General features: G+C 35.2%; 1 protein-coding gene across 4 annotated transcripts in view; it reads right to left on the bottom strand.

Moving 5' to 3' along the window:
• Positions 1–17,475, bottom strand: part of LOC149573140 (uncharacterized) — an 89,935-nt gene that overhangs the window by 47,382 nt on the left and 25,078 nt on the right. For all 4 annotated transcript variants that reach the window (XM_089814321.1, XM_089814323.1, XM_089814322.1 and 1 more), the window contains exons 2-4: positions 16,109–16,182; positions 15,707–15,856; positions 15,282–15,567 (exon numbers count right to left, since the gene is read on the bottom strand). In XM_089814321.1, coding sequence (XP_089670447.1) covers positions 15,282–15,567; positions 15,707–15,856; positions 16,109–16,182 — 510 coding nt within the window. The remainder of the gene's footprint in view (positions 1–15,281; positions 15,568–15,706; positions 15,857–16,108; positions 16,183–17,475) is intronic.

The raw sequence follows: 17,475 nt of genomic DNA, 5'->3' as shown, positions 1-17,475 counted from the left end.
TTCATATCGATTGTGGCCCAATGGTCACTCCTCTTCTCGGGTCCAAGTATTTTTTTCTTGTTTGTTGATGATTTCATTAGAAAAATGTGAGTATATTTTTTTCAAAAGAAATCAACTGCATTTATCGTATTTCAGAACTTTAAACCTTTAGTTGAAAAAGAGTCTGGGAAATCTATTATTACTCTAAGGTCAAATAATGGGGGGGAATTTTGTTCTAATGAATTGTCTAGCTTCTTGGATACTCATGGTATCAAATGCCAGTTAACCACACCCCACATACCACAACAAAACAATGTAGTTGAACGTCAGAACAGAACAATCACCGAAATGGCTCAATCCATGCTTGAACACAGGCATGTTTCGAAGTTGTTGACACTATAGTTTATCTTTTGAACCGATCACCCACAGCAGCAGTCAAAGGTAAAACTCTGGAAAAGGCCTGGTCTGATCACAAGCCTAGAATAAGTCACCTGATAGTTTTTGGCTCCCTTGCTTTTGTTTGGATCCCTGATGCGTCACGCACCAAGTTGGATGCCAAGAGTCAGAAACTCATTCTTGCCGATACAGTAGTCTTCACAAAGCCTACCGCTTGATCAACACTGAGACATCTCATCTCTTGTACAGTCGTGATGTAGTCTTTAATGAACAACGAGGACTATTCATGCTTGTTTCTCATGTTCTTGATCCAGCAAACCATCCTATGAATGCTCATTTTTGGAGTTAGGCTTCCATTAGGTCCACCTAATGGGAGGGCTCCAACAGCTCTTGAAGCTCCAATTATACCAGTGATCCCTAAACAAACACATCCAGCTTCTTCTACAAGATCACCTAGATTTGTAGATGCTTCACCTAAGTTTGATCCAAATTCTTCTAATGAGGAACTTGATCATAGAGCATCTCTTGATACTAGTGTTGGTCATTCTCCTCTCCGGCCTAAGTGATGGGCTAAGACACTTTCTAATCTTCGAGATGATGAGCTCATTGATGGGAGAAATGCTCGAAAAAAGAGCAAACCTACAGAGTTTGTTAACTTTGCTCTCATGGCCTACACTCACAGTGTGTTTGAACCTCAAACATATTCTGAGGCTAAAGGAATTTTTGAGTGGGAACAAGGCATGACATATGAACACTAGAACCTATTGAACACTTCGGTCCTTTCTGATCTTCCACCAAGAAAGGAACCCATTGGCTGCAATAGGTTTACAAAATCAAATACAAATATGATGGTACTTTGGATAAGTATAAAGCTCATTTAGTTACAAAGGGTTTTTCTCAACGTCAAGGCATCAATTATAAGAAACCTTTGCTCCTATTGCAAAGATGAGCACAATCAAACTAGTCCTAGCCATGGCAACACAGTTTGGCTGGAAGGTCCATTAGATGGGCATCAAGAGTGCTTTCTTGAATGGTGACCTACAAGAAGAGGTCTACATGACGCAGCCTCCTTGTTTCAAGAATGTTGGCAAAGAACACCAGGATCTTAGACTGGTGAAAGCTCTCTATGGTCTGAAGCAGGCCCATAGGGCATGGTACATGAAAATTGATAAGTACCTCAGTGATCAAGGCTTCGAGAGGAGTTCTTCAGACTCAAATTTGTACATCAAGACTACTGACAATGACATCATCCTTTTGGTCATTTATGTGGATGATTTGATCATCAGTAGCAGTTCAGCATTTTTTATTCAGGGAATCAAACAAAGTTTATGCCAATCTTTTGATATGACTAACCTTGGGCTCATACATTATTGCCTAGGTGTTGAGGTTTGGCAGCAATCTTCTGGTATATTCATTTCTCAGTCCAACTATGTCAAGGCTCTGTTAGACAAATTTCCTATGCAAGATTGCAAGCCTACATCTACACCCATGGAGAAAGGTCTCAAGTTATCAGCAAGGTCTAATTCTCCTCCCGTTGATGATACTACATATAGGCAACTAAAAGACAACCTCACCTACCTCTCTGCTACTAGGCATGATATCAGCTTTGCAGTCAGCTACATCTCACGCTTTATGACAGCTCTTATGGACTTCTTTACTCTCAAAGTTCTAATCCTACACTCAGTAAGTTCACAGATTCAGATTGGGCAAGCTCTGTTGACGATAAAAAGTCAACTTCTGGATATGTGTTCAGTTTGGGATGTGGTGCCATCACATGGACCAGTAAGAAGCAGTAGGCAATTTCTCTCTCCTTTGCAAAGGCTGAATACAAAGGGATAGCTAAGGCAAGTTGTGAAATTTTTTGGCTTCGTCAAATGCTTGGGGATATGCAGATGTCACTAGCAAGACCGACCACTTTGTTTGTTGATAACGAAGGCATTATCAAGTTAGCACGTAATCCAATTTTCCATGAACAAACCAAGCATGTGGATGGTCATTGTCTACATACGACAACTACTTGAAGATGCAACAATAGACTTGCAATATGTTCCTACAGCAGGCCAAAATGCATACATTCTCACCAAGCCTCTTGGCCCAGACAAATTTGCCAAATTCAGAGGACAACTTGGTGTAGTGGATAGATTAACCATTAAGGGAGAGCATCACAATAATAGATAGCTTCTATTATTATCTATTGTTATTTAACCATTATCTATTTGTAATCTATTATAAATTTTAGAATGTTTATAATATTTAGTTAGCCTGTTGTTAACTGTTAGTTTTCTATTAGCACCGGGGGCCTCCAAAGCACAATGTTGATTCTGTGTAACTGCCACCAATAGAATCTTCAATGTCTCTTCAACCTAGCAACTACTTTCATGCAATAGCGTCCAATGGAACTCTAAAATTTTGGTAAAAGTTGAGTCCCAAAAACCAGGCCAAATGGACAATCTTCAGATCTTACCCACTACTTATATTCAAACAATATATTAAAAGTTGTAATCAGGAGAATATAGAAAGCATTGAGTGTTCAAACAAGCAAATTAATCAAGATTGATTCATAGAAATCTAAATAGAAACTACATCAAATATGTGAAGTCTACATATGTGAATGAAGAGCTACGCAAGGTATATATAGATTTCAAGATGAAGTAAATATGATGGGTCTTCATTGAATGATGCTACATAGTAGAGAGTAAGAGACATTGGAGCCATGGAATGCCCTACTTCATAGAAACATATGCAGCCATAGGAATTTGTTTACCACATAACAGAGATATGGTTTGTCCATATCGATATATAGTAACAAGTTTCACATGGCTTGTGCTACTGATGTAAAAATTGATATCGAACTACATGGCATTTAACATCCTTAGGAACAATCATATAAGTAAAATGAGATTCAATGCAGTATATGGAAAGGATTGATGATTATTGGCATCGCATCCTATTCTGAAAATTTGTGAGCTTTAAATGTGGTCGCTATAATAAATCTGTGTTCCCCATTCTGCAGTTAAAGGGTGACACTGAAATTTTCTCTTTATATCAAACATACAGATTTACGGCTACTTGATGTTGTACTTAAGCAGACCCGATCCATCCAGTACTGGATAAAAAGTCATATAAGGAATAGCGACAACAGTGAGGATGTTGTATGTGCTTGATATTATACAGAACGGAGCCATCAGACAAGTGTTTTTATTCAGCATTGAAGACATATGAATGAAGTAAAAATAAGACCTGCGTTGACCCTCTACACTCCATTTTTCAGAGACAAAGATACGGACACTTGAAATACCCAATTCAATCTCATCCACGGCATAGAAATCAAGGAAGAAAGCAAAAAATGATACCCATACACAGAGAACCTGCTAAAAGTTTCACAGACGGTAATACTAAGGAGACGATATGATAGAAGCCGTTTGGAATGGTGCGACTAAGGTTCATACGATGGAAAGGGCAGTGGGAACTCTACGTCATGATTGTTTGGAATACCATTTCCGATTGCAGGTTGCATCAAGAATGGGCCTTGTTTATATTACAAAAACTTTTCAGAAGTGCCTATCGTCAAGGTTATACACGCAAAGATTCCAGTTGAATGACACATATCCACCACATCCATTCTCAATCAGTCAGCATATATCAAAGTTTCAAACTATTAAATGGCTAGAGATTATCATCGATTCATATAATACTGAGGAAATAATATTGAAGTTGCACCAATAAAGTTTAACAAGAGCTCTAGTGGAGCTAGAGTTCCTGCCTCTTGTTAAGGAAAGACATACTTAGATAATGCATTTTAGAACATATTTTAAGAATATTTCAAAGAATAGTAGTTACCAATATTGAAACAAGAATTATGTGAACTATCAGTCTTGAAATAAGCAAAATATATATAACTTAGTTGAATTAGACATGAAATGGTTCAAGAATAGTAAAATTGAAATAAATGTAGAACAAATATAAAAGTATTATAATGCGGATATCTTCAAACCCTAGGTTGTATACTTGTTTGGTGCACTCTTCATGTGACTACAAACTTAAAATCAGTTAGACATAAGACCACTTATCTTAGTCAACATTTTAAAAGTGACAGTACTCAAATTAAATGTATTAGATACAAAATGAAATGTAAAGAAACAAATCTTAACAAATTGAACAAACAAAAATATTCTTAGATACATTAATCTCATTTTGAATAGGCTATATTAAAACATTGATAGTTGTATTATATCTTTTCTTTTTTAAAGAATGAATAAAAGAGAATGAATGAATGAAATTACTTTAATGACCATCCTGGGATGAAAAAAAGGGTAAACAAAATCATAGGGCTGATGAGTCACGAAGAATCAAAGTTCTCTTGCCATGTGGTGTACACATGGTAGAGATCTTTACATGTTGGAAACAAAAACATTGAGAAAAGGAAAATACAATATTGTAATTTATCAAATCAATTTACAATGCATAAATATAATATTTATTAGCATAATTCAATTAATCAAATAAAATTAATTTTAAACTATTAACCATGTAATTTATGAAATCTACTTACAATCATATATATTCAATTTTTGTTTAAGAAAATATTTTATGTTGAACATAGTTATGAAAAGGAACAAATATCATATTTTGAAATTTCATGTTTATAACAAATAAATAATACTTTCTGAATTAATAATTAATTCATTCTTGAAAAAAACCACTCTATATCAAAACATAATATTTCTGTATTAAAACAACATAAATCATATTAAAAAATCAATAATACAATAGAATTAATATTTAATTGAAAATTATTCATAATAATGAATTATTTTACTTGCGGAACCAGTCACCTTCTCTATAGCAGGAGCTTTTACATTGATAAACCAATCCTCTCTTGAGTTGCCTATGTGGGGACATTCTAAGTTATCTTTGCCTTAAAAAAATAGTGTAGATATTGGGAGCCCAAGAAAGTATCTTGTGGAAGCTGCCAAGAGAATTGAAACAGTTGCTTATCATGTCTCGGAAGACTTTGCCAAAGTGAAGCACAAAGATTATTTATATTAGTAATGTTAGTAAAGAAAACATGAAATGATTTGTTTGGTGGCAATGAATATGACAAGGGAATAGTACTTGACATAAAGGTTGCAGTCCTTAGATTGTACTTAGATGGTAAAATGAAGTAGAATTCTACAAATTTCCCATAGACCCGTTTCTGACCTCAAGACTTAGATGGGTAATTGTGGTAGCCTACATGGTTATGCAACCCTAATTTAGTATTATGTCAAGTGATTCCACCTAGACCATAATGCGAACAAAGGGCGAGGAGACTGTGAAGGAGCAAACTGGCCGCTGTTCGGGGCGGTGAATGTGAACGAGGACCATTTTGTTGCCTACCAAGTAGGGTTCCACAGAGGGCCACTCATTTTCTTTTTGTTGGCGTACCCGGACATGATGATGGCGTATAAAGGATAGTTGTCACTGGTGCGGTAGTCGAGTCAAAATATGAAGAAGCAAAGCGTGATTTGACCCTATTTCAAAAGAGAAACCGCTTCCAATTGAGCAGATAGGGCATGTAAAAAAAAATTGTTTTGTGTCACAAATTGTGTTGCTCAAATGGAAGAATGGTAAGTGTTGTTAGGGCGTAATTTATGGTGTTTTTGCACAAATTTTCCTTCAAGTGTGGATAAGCATGGGGTGATTGCAAGATCTCTTCTCTGAACACAACAAACCGGGATTAGGATTTCTTCTTGGAAAGTGCACTATTTCATGTTCTCATGGAGCTCCATAGCAGCAGAAGGGGACATGTTTCCCCTGCAAGCATTCCCATAAAGGCAATGAACCTGGGGATTATATCACAAAGCTCAAAATCTCAACAGCAAAATGAATACTGATCAAAGAAAGTTGAGCTTCAGAATGAAACTGATCTTGAATGCATTGTCTACAACACAAAGGAGCTCAATGAATAGGTTTCCATGTTGAGAGCAGAACAATTACAAGTAGCTGACATTATTACTCATCTGCGTATGCAAGCATATCCACAAGTAATGGAACAATCCAATTTATTATGCACTTGCTTATCCAATGTCACGAGGAAAATAAGTGCAGATCCAGATGCCATTGTTGTCGTTGATGCCAATGAAAGTGTGGCACAATCTTTCCATTTTGTTAAGCTTTTTCAAAAAAAATCATTACTGAGAGTTGCAGAAAATTTGTGGTGAAGTGAATTCCTGAGTATTGCAAAAGCTTTGAGACATTGCTTGCACTGGAGAATACTAGAACAGAGAGGAAGATTTGAGAGTTTGATTTTTTTATAGCAAAAAATTTAATGCCTTTGACTACGACGATAAAAAAAAAAATCAATCACATCGGTCTGAAATAGTAACAAAGGATTGCAATGATGGGTTAGCTTCTGTCAAAATATTTATAACAAGCTTATCTGTCTACGGCTCTTTTTTCCATTTTTCATAATTTAAAAAAAAAAATTACCCCTAGCAAAATGCCCATCCGCCAATAGAAAAATGAGAATTAGGTCACAAAAATTGATTTTTTAAATAATACATGTCTAAACCTTAGAAAATGATAATTTGAACTAATGAAAATTAATAATTAAGTGCCCTGCCGAAAATATTAGTTCCTTGCCTTATGCAAGGCAGGGACTAATAATCGTTGGTGCCCATAAAGATGCAATTATATTATAAGAAAAGGAGCCCGATGAATTGCAAGATTGAAGAAATATTTATACAGTAAAAGATAATAAACAAATAAAAATAATAACGAGAAGACGTGATTAATGATGTTAAAGGAAGATTATTATTGAAAGGGTTTTAATTATTTCCAAATAATGTGACCCCTAACTTTGAAAAGTCACGTCTTCAAACAAATAGGATATAAATGTGAAGTAGTTTATTTGAAGGAAAGACATTCAAAAAATATTCTTCAAACAAGAGGCATTTATAAAAGATATATTTTGTAAGGAGGAATAAGGGATTTTATAATAATAAAATAAAATGTCTTCTGTTTATTTCTAAAAAGCATTGAGATTTAAACTACAGATGATTCTTCTTTTGTAATTATTTTTTGAATTCTATATACAATTTAAATATCAGATAAGTGGACATGGTCATTTAGCATCTTGAATATGATCATCATAGATATAGTGAAACATATAAAAAAAATTGTATCTATGCCCAGTTTGTCTCCCTACCAGAAGAGTTAAAGTTCAATCTAAACTAATTTAAGATTGCATATATATTTGATCTGTCACATCTTGATTATTTAATTGTTCGCAATATAAGTGCATAGAAAATTATAAAGTTGTACGTGAAAATCTCCAATGAAGTTGACTCTATTGTCCGAACGAGCAGAGCCACTAGTCTTTTTGTTGAAGTAAGAAAACCTATATCTTCCTTCATACAAACCTCAAATCCATTATTATAAACCTTATACAAAACATTCAACTACTTCAAATACTCAGCATTTTCATTTTTTATCAAGTTTGAGGACTTTGTGAGCTGGAGAACTCACAAAGCTTAAGTTTGCTATAGAAAAGTCTTGAAACAAGCAGTCATCGTTTGAGGCAAAGGTCTACCTCCCTGGGTGTAGCAGAGCCTAAAGTGCAGGGGAATCGAGGTGATTCTCATTCGTTGGCCAGAACTGATTTGTGGAATCCTATCAGAGAAGTGGCAAGCTCTTGGATTTCCAATCTGTGGTTTTGGGAACCAACATTGTCATTATGGTGTAAATTAGTGGGAAGCCACACTTACTCAAACACTATTCGATTGGCTCAAACTGGTAAACAAGTTGCAGAGCTGTTTCAAAATATGAAATGGGTTCACAGTTCCCTAGAAACAGTGTCATTCTGCTGAGTCCCACTATGTTGCTCCACATTCTAGAATTAAATCTCATTCACAAGGCCAAACTGATCATGCAAGTGAAATCAGCTCATCCACAATCATGGAAAGTTAAAGGCCAACTCTACGTAAGTGTGGGTTTCATTTCCTTCTCCTTGAGCTCACCACTTAGGTCAATGGTCCTGGGGGTATACCTTCACACAAAATCACTCAAAATGGACAATTATGAATATTAGCTACCTATAGCTGATAAAAGTGTGCAAACATAAGCCACAAGAAATAAATACATTCAAGTTTTTTACAACTCTTTATCATAAATCCATGATAATATTAATAGGTTATGAATGCACAAAACAACTACTTTATTGCTGAACTACTGCTTTATGTTTTCTATTAGAGATGTTTGATTGGTGGATATTCACAAACCAGTGCCTATCTATTGGGCAACAGAATCACAACACATTGAGAAAAAACTATACTAGACTAAAGAATACAGCTATGTATCATACAACAAATATCAAGAAATTCTGTAACAAAACTTTGACACAACTGCATTTATTCTTTTATTAAATGAGAGGGATTGTTACAATTGCAACATTTCCAAAACATTGTTACATTCATCTGACCCAATCTTATGTTGTTTTCCTAGGATTGCTGCAAATGTATTTACATTGTCATATTGGTATATATTTTTCAAATGACTAGCAATCTTTTATTTATATTGAGAATAAGCCATGGAGACATGTCTATTCGTTAATAACATAATTAATAGTATAATTAATTTTTTCATAGTTATGTGTGTGTGTGTGTGTGTATCATTGTTATATTAATTTCTCTCATATAATAATAAACTTATATCTCAAATATAATGAGCACGTATATATCTCATATATAATTATATATAGGTTTATCCGATTGAAGCTATCAAACATCAACACTCCGTCTTAGCTAGGGGGGATAAACACTAGAGATATTACACAGTTAGTAATATTAGGAATGACAAATTTTAAGAATATCTTGGATCAGAAGATATCCACCATTTTGATATCACATTTGATATCATGAGTATTGGCCTCTCGAATATTAACATATAATATTCGCCAAATATTCTCAGTAATGGTCTGCAAAATATCAACAGATGATATTCACCATTTTGAAATCACATTTGTATTGGTCTGCAAAGTATCAACATACGATATTCACCAAATACTTTGAGTAATGGACTGCAGAATATCAACATATGATATTCACCATGTGCTCAATAAGGTTTGATGTCATATCTGATACCATGAGTATTTGCCTCCACAATATCACCATGTGATATTCACCAAATACTCATTGAGTAATGGCCTCTAGAAGCTCAATATTCAAGAAATTCACCAAGTGTTGTGAGCAATAGCCACCTGAACATCAAGTCCCATGATATTCGCCAAGTACTCTGTGTAATGGCCTCCAGAACATCAATTTGCCTAAAATTCACCATGTACTCAAAATGTTTGTAAGGTACGTGCATACACATTCTCATGATGCATACCACATAAACATCCACCATGCAAAGTATAATCTATCATGATTTGCATAGGCATCATAAGATATCCATTATAATAGAAAAATAAGTTATCGTAAGATCGTTGCCTTCCAATAACTTCTACAAATACAAGTGATAATCATTTAGAAGTCGTTACCTCCTCAGGGCCATTAAGGTCATACACTCGCACACAAGGACTTTTGAACTCCCTCTAAAACTCAATCATCTAAGCTCCTCAACCAAAGTTGCCTTTAATGAAATGTCATACTCCCTCATAATTTGATATGATCAAGATCTTCAAAGATCAACTGAAACACATCCTCTATCCGTTGCTTCAGACAAATGTGTCAGACTCCCTTTGAACATCAATCTTCTGAACTCCTTTACCTTTGAAAAGTGATAGACTCCCTCTGAATCTAATATCAATTTTCCTTTTCTCTGCAATAACATTCTTGGAGGACAAAATCAAGGCACATAGCTCTTACTGTATGTAGTGAAAATAATAATAAATGAGAGAGAGAGAGAGAGAGAGAGAGAGAGAGAGAGAGAGAGAGAGAGAGAGAACTACTATAATACTCAAGGATAACAAATACTTATTTGCAATTCTGGTCCATTTCACCTTTGTTTATGACCGTACCCGTTGATAGTCTTTCCTTTATTTTAACTCATATTTCTTCCCCTTCTATAAGTTGGTTGCAAATTGAATATATCCTGGCTGATATTTAGGCATTGCGTGGATTCAACCTCATGCAGCTTTAATGCAAATTATGCTTCAATATCACATCATTGATTTTAAATGAGATCAATATCAGCACTTTGATAATTTCAAATTTTTTTCCCCAAATGACTTTCATTTGGAGAAATACATGCAGATTTGATTGCTGACTAAATCATTAAGTTGAAACAACAATGGCCAAATGTAAGCAGACTTGATCTTATCATCAAACCTATTGTAAAGGTGAATTCAAATGCATTTCTGTTTGAACTTTTAGGATTCGAATGCAGTTCTGATTAACTTTTGGTCAGATCAATGGCAGACTACATGTGTAAAGCATGCTGTAATGCAGGATTGGTAGTGGGCACTCATCTCTGAATCAATATGATTAACAATTACCGTAGAGATCTGCAAATTTATAATGTGTACCTCAAAATTTCATTAAAGAGAAACACCTAAAATAACTCTGCATCGTTGTAGAAAAGTAGGCACAAGCTAGCAATGAAGGCTCTAGTCTTGTCGTCAATACACACATTGAATTCCCCCAACTATCACGTGATCGGCTCTGCTCTGCTCCTGCAGATGCTACACTTTTAATGCGAACACCACCACCATGACATTTTCTTATTGTTACATATTCTGCAATTTTATTTATTGCTCCCCCATTTGTATTTCTATTTTCCGTGCTCTGTGATTTCATCAGTATTGTTGCTGGTATGGTATGTTTGCTGCCTTTATACAACCTCTCTTCACCCTGATTGTCGAATGAGAAATCCATCAATGCATTTTGCTTATTCCTTTGATACATTTACAAGTTGGCTCTGATAACATGTTGCTTTCCTAGGATCGCTGCAAATGTATTTGCACTACCATATTGGTATATGTTTTTCAAATGACAGCGATCTTTTATTTATATTGAGAATAAGCCATGAAGAGACATGTCCCTTCATTGGACATGTCTATTCGTTAATCAAATAATTAATATAATAACAAATTTAATCATAGTTTTATATATATATATATATATATCTCAAATAACAATAAACTTATATCTCAGATATAATGAGCACATATATATAACTTATATCTCATATATAATTATATATAGGTTTATATATAGGTTTATTCGATTGAAGCTATCAAACATCAACATCTTACACTCATACCAACAAATCAAAATATGACATAAGAAAATGCTTGGCTACATCCAACAAATCTTCCTAAATATATAAGTAATGCCCTGGAAACAATATGCCACAAAATCCACCTGCAATATTGATCTTCTTTGATTTTGGACCATTGTACCCATTGAACCAAACTGACATCAATGACTTTTGGGCATCTAGAGACCACACCTGAACCAACCTTTTCAAAATAAACAAAAAATGTGCTTTAACAACTATAGAGCATCAAATCCTAACTCAATGCACTGTAGCACCTAGGAGATCAACAACAAAGAATGAATCCCACTCAAAATGGGTGTCCAAGATCAAACAGCAGCAGCAGCATTGGATTTTGGCAGGTGCGCAAATTACCGCCATTGAGATGAGAAGGTGATTAATGCACTGTGCCTATTTACTTTGCACCAAAAAGTAATTCGAACATGCCCCTACAAAGGCCATTAAAATCCTTATCAGTAATCCTTGTTCTTATAAGCACCTCTCAACACTGAGGCAAAAATCCAAAACTCTAATAAATGTTTTGGGCCGTCCTCATGCGTTCTACTTTCTTATTGACATGAATCCTCCTCTAGAAGACTTGTTTTTGAAACCTTGTCAAGCTGCGACGAGTTTGTGAGAACATTGGTCTCAGAGATTTCAAAACCAAATCAACTCTTGACAAACCAAAACACTTTGTATCTATTTTCATCTCTTTCTAATTTTTCTGGCAAGAAAACCTTCTGCCCCTTGCTTTACTTTTATTTTCAATAAGTTCTTAAAAGTATGTTGAGCTCCAACAAGGTTGTGATAACCTTGTCGAGAGCTGACACAAGTTTCTGAACTTCCTCTACACATCAATGAACATTTAAAAATGTTATGTTTCACTCTTTAAAAAGTTTGATAAACCCTATCAAGCTCCAACAAGGTGGCGAGCCTTGTCAGGAGCCAAATGAGCATTCACAACCTACTCTAAACTCCAACGAGCATCAAAACTTAGAGAATTTAGAAAGATAGAAAAAAAAATGTCACCTTATGATAAGGTTGTGAATACCACTTTAAGAGCCCACCTAGACTAGTTTTTGAAACTTTGTCAAGCTGCCACAAGGTTGTGAGAACATTGGCTCTTAGAGGTTTCAAAAACAATTCAATTCATCGACACACCAACACACTTTGTATTTATTTTCATCTCTTTCTGATCTTTCTGGCAAGAACACCTTCTCCCCCAAGCTTTAATTTTATTTTCAATAAGTTCTTAAAGTATTTCAAGCTCCCACAAGGCTGTGAGAACCTTGTCAAGAGCCAACACAAGTTTTTGAACTTCCTCTACACATCAACGAGCCTTTATAAAAGTTGTCATCTTTTCACTCTTCGAAAGATTTGATAAACCCTATCAAGCTCCGGCAAGGTGGTGAGACACTAAAAACCTTGTCGGGAGGCAAATGAGGTTTCACAACCTACTCCAAACTCCAACGAGCTTCAAAGTTCGAGAATTTAGTAAGTTAGAAAAAAAAATGTCACCTTACAATAAGGTTGTGAAAACCTCTTTGAGAGCCCATAGAGGTTCTAGAACCTTCTAAACTTATTGACACGCAAAGACCTGAGCATTTTAGAATTGAAACGATAAGGTAAGGATACCAAAGTTGAATACTAAAAAGGTTATGAAAACCTTGTTGATTCTAGGTAGAGTTTTTGAAACTTCAAGATATACTAAAGAAGGCTTAACCAAAAGAAATTGAAGTGGTTAAAAGACCTATATCTGACTCCAAGAAGGTTGCGGATGCCTTGTCGACTCCCACTAGAGATTTTCGAACCTCTACAAAATGCTAACCACAAAAGATAAATAAATTTGGAGAAGGATACAAGAACCACATTGGGTGTCGACAACTCAACATGGGTTCTAAAAGCAATCAAGAAAACCAACAAAACACAGCTAATTAATTTTTTCTGACTTGAAATTTTAACTGGAGTGAAAATGGAAGGAACACAAGCGAAAAGGGGAAACTTAAACACAAAGGCCCACACAAATTATCTCAGATTGATTATGAACCTGGGCCAACAAAAGAAAGAAAAAGAATGTACTAAAGCAAAAAATAACTAGAAGGTATTAATTTGCTGTCTCATCTACTATTTACAATAAGAAATACACTTCTTTGCTTGTCTCCTACTTTCTAATCACACATCAAGGCATCAAAAGTTCAATTTCCATCCTGGCATTAAACTTTTGAAGTGGATCCATTAAAGTGACTACACAACACATATTTCCATCTAAAAGCAATCAAGTTGGAATGCAGAAAGGAAAACAAAAGGATCATCATCAGATTGATGCTATGAATTGTCAGGGTATAGCAAGCACATTATCACTATTTTACGGATCCATCAATACTGGGAGGATTGTATTTCTATTGTATCCTACTTCCTAATTATAATGAGCAGTTCTCATCAAAATTCATTCTCTTATCCTTATACTGTTTTTATTGTGATGTATGGCTGTGTTATGTTTTACATTTAGTGGCAAATTTAAATGGGGCACTACTAATTTGAATTCTCAAATTTTGTAATTAGTCTGCATAAACTCTGCACATTAACATGTTAAGCCCATCATTTAGTGTGGGGCTCCGAAGTATGCATGCAACTTATATAAAAGCTAGTATAATAACATGGTAACATACCATGAGCCTAAATGTTATGACCCATCAAATGGTTTGAAGATGAAGTTATTTGTTCGGATGTCATTGCTAATGACACTGTTTGGTAGCAGATCAAGTCAAAATTTTCAATGTAACCAAGAAAATCACTTTTGGATTTTATAAGCTAACCCTCGTTTTTAGACAATAAATCCACCAATACCCCTTGTTAGGTGTACCCACCATTTCGGTCAATGTGTCCACATTCAATACATTCAGGCTGCTGGGCAGAGTTTGGCAGGTAAACGATAATAGGTTGTATCTCAGTTAAGTCTACAAAGTGGCTTGTTTACTCTAACCTGACGTAAGGTCATGTCTTTCAGGACCTTTTCTCTTTTGTAATCTGAATAATTGAATATAATGTGATATCTATCATTCATACTGCCCTTCACATTGGTCAGAGTAGCAACCAAACCCTTCAATTAACTCAGAAGCCTTATTTCCTATTTTTGGCATGTTCTATCAATAGGATGCTTTATTCTTATTCAGGATTTTCTATTTAATATCGATGTGTTGGTTCCAAATATTGATAGTTTTAAGTCACTTTTAACATTTGGAGTTTTGGCTTTTAACTTCTATTTTTCTTGATAGATATTAGTCAGATACCTTACATATTTTAGACTCTACTTGAAATTTTCAGATGAAAGTATTCAGTTTATAGGCTCTGATCTTAATCATTTTTTTTTCTTTTAAAGTTAAAAAACCTCATCAGTCACTTTAATAGCTCTGATTGGATAAGGTTCAATGCATTAAGCGTTTCAAAATATTTCCCAAGTTGTGTTGGGGATGTTATGATGATTAATCGCATGCCATAAATGACTAGATCTTTTCATCTTATTTTGAATTTTAAGCATAAATATTGAATGCGTAAATTTAGCAGAAAACAAAAAAATTGCTATTTAACTAATGAATAAAAAAGACTCAATAAACAATTTACACAAGATACTATATCTAAGAAATAAAAGGGTTCCCAGAAGTTGTTACCTGCCAATACGTAAGAAAAACAACTGACTTGATGATTACAAACTTTGGAACCGGCTTAAAGGGTTGGAGAAGATCTTTGCATGCCGCATAAAATAAAAACAATGCATACAATGCCAAAGAATATGATACTGTGTAGATAATTGTCACATATAAGTAGCCTTGGTTTGTAGCAAAATTCCCATCCTTGTACAATCCTTTTGCATACAACACAAAGGTAATCACTAGAAGGATTGGTTTCAGAATGACAAATTGCAAACCACCTTGCTTGCACCGTCGAATGAAACGCCTGTAAGAAAGAAAACTTGTCTAATAAGTTTCTTATATAAAAGGAAAATATGATCAAACGAAATGGACTTAACTGGAAAAAGACAATGTACAGGCAATTTTTAGCACAACCAAGCAAAACAATGAGAGGTTATACAAACCCATCAAGAGGCATGGGAGGAAAACAGCATGTCATGAGACACACGGATGGCTTCAGTGAGCGTCCACAGAGGCTTGTGACCACAACCCCTGGGCCTCCTAACCATGCAAGACATAGTGAAAGAAAATTATATATAACCCATGCCTCGTACCTGCATATGGTTACATAAATGTAAAACATGATTATAAGGTCCTGCTCATATTCATCACACTTAAAATACATCCCCACATTTCCTAAAATATCTTGTTTGGCTAGTATTAGCAAGGCACCAGCCAAAGCCAGCCATACAAATACATAGCATCGAAGGTAAGCCAATGTTGCAAGATAGGAATGCTAGAAAAAGTGATATAGAACCTGAAATCGATAAAAAAAGCAGAGTTTTCTTTTGAATTTTAATACTCACATTTCTCGAATAGAGTTGAAATATATGGATCTGTTGTTCATCACAAGAGACATAAAGGACATCATGGCAAACACCTACCAAAGCAAAGCAAAAATTAGATGTTGCAATGGCAGTAAAAGTCCTTAGAAGTGATATATATAATATAACAAAATTAAAACTAGTCCAACTCTATGAGTATTTACCTCGAGCAACACAAAAGCATTTTAAAGTCCAATAAAAATTTCAAAGGAGAGATTTCCTGACTCAATCAACATAGAAGACATATAAAGAAATTCTGCTTAATGATATCTAATGTTTAAAGTTAAATCCTACTCTCCAAATAACTTAACAAACTTGCAAGAAGTATACTCGTAGAAACAGCATTAATGCAATTACAAAGTGGATCAAATTATGATTTTGTTAAAGCTATAAGCATGATAGAGGTCGCTTGAATTAAGTCAAACATTCCAATGCTTACATAAGTACTACTCAAAGCAGAAAAAATTGGTAAAACAAAAGATAACTCTATTCCACAATGTTTTGGGAATAGAGATGTAGTTGACAGTGAAACATACAAATGGCAGACCAAGTTTGGGATGGTAGTTATATCTATGTCTATGTCTATGTCTATGTCCATATCTATATAGATAAGATAAAGATAAAGAAAAGAAAAATTAATGTCCAACAAGTAACCACAAAAGGGTCAAAGGGACTGAGGGAACAACAAAGAAAACCCAACAGGAGCACCAAACGGTCACCAGAAACCAAAAAGAAAAAAGAAAGGGAAGGAACAAACTGAGACTGAGACCCCAACAAGCCAAAGGGGGTGGAAGGGGCAAGATGGTAACCCCAGCATGCCTAACAAAGCTAAGAAGCCGAGGAGACAAAGAAAAACCCCTAAAAAAAGGGATAGTCTGCAGATTCGGTAGTGGCATTGGGGTGATGTCGACAGTGTTCTTGCCTCTAGAGGCATCTCCTACAAGAAGAGGGGATAGATCACGATCTTTGTAAATAGGATCTCTTGGATCTCACAGAGTTGGGTTGGGAAGGCAGGTCCAAGTGCCTTTTGATGCCAAGAACCACCTCTAAGATAAAAGAGGTAATGAGCTAATCCAATAAAGAGCATAGGGGGTGCTGAAAAGAGTGACCCACAAACAAGTAGCCTCTTGAAGATAAAGGGCCACACAATGTTGATCCATGTATTTGAAGAAGGATAAGATGGAGCAAAACTCTTTTAAGAGACAATAAAACCTGCCTCTACTGTCATAATATATAGGGCAACTGAAGATGAAGTGATCCACCAACTCTACCTCGCTATGAGTGCATAGTTGACATAACCTGTCAGCTCTATCCAACAAGTGGCCAGTCTCAACATGGAGATGATAGGA

The sequence above is a fragment of the Cupressus sempervirens genome, chromosome 2, assembly GCF_028749045.1.
Source record: "Cupressus sempervirens isolate cs-2001-9-10 chromosome 2, ASM2874904v1, whole genome shotgun sequence".
Lineage (NCBI taxonomy): Eukaryota > Viridiplantae > Streptophyta > Pinopsida > Cupressales > Cupressaceae > Cupressus > Cupressus sempervirens.
The sequence above is the reverse complement of the archived record's forward strand: the minus strand, read 5'-3'. Positions and strand labels throughout refer to the sequence as shown.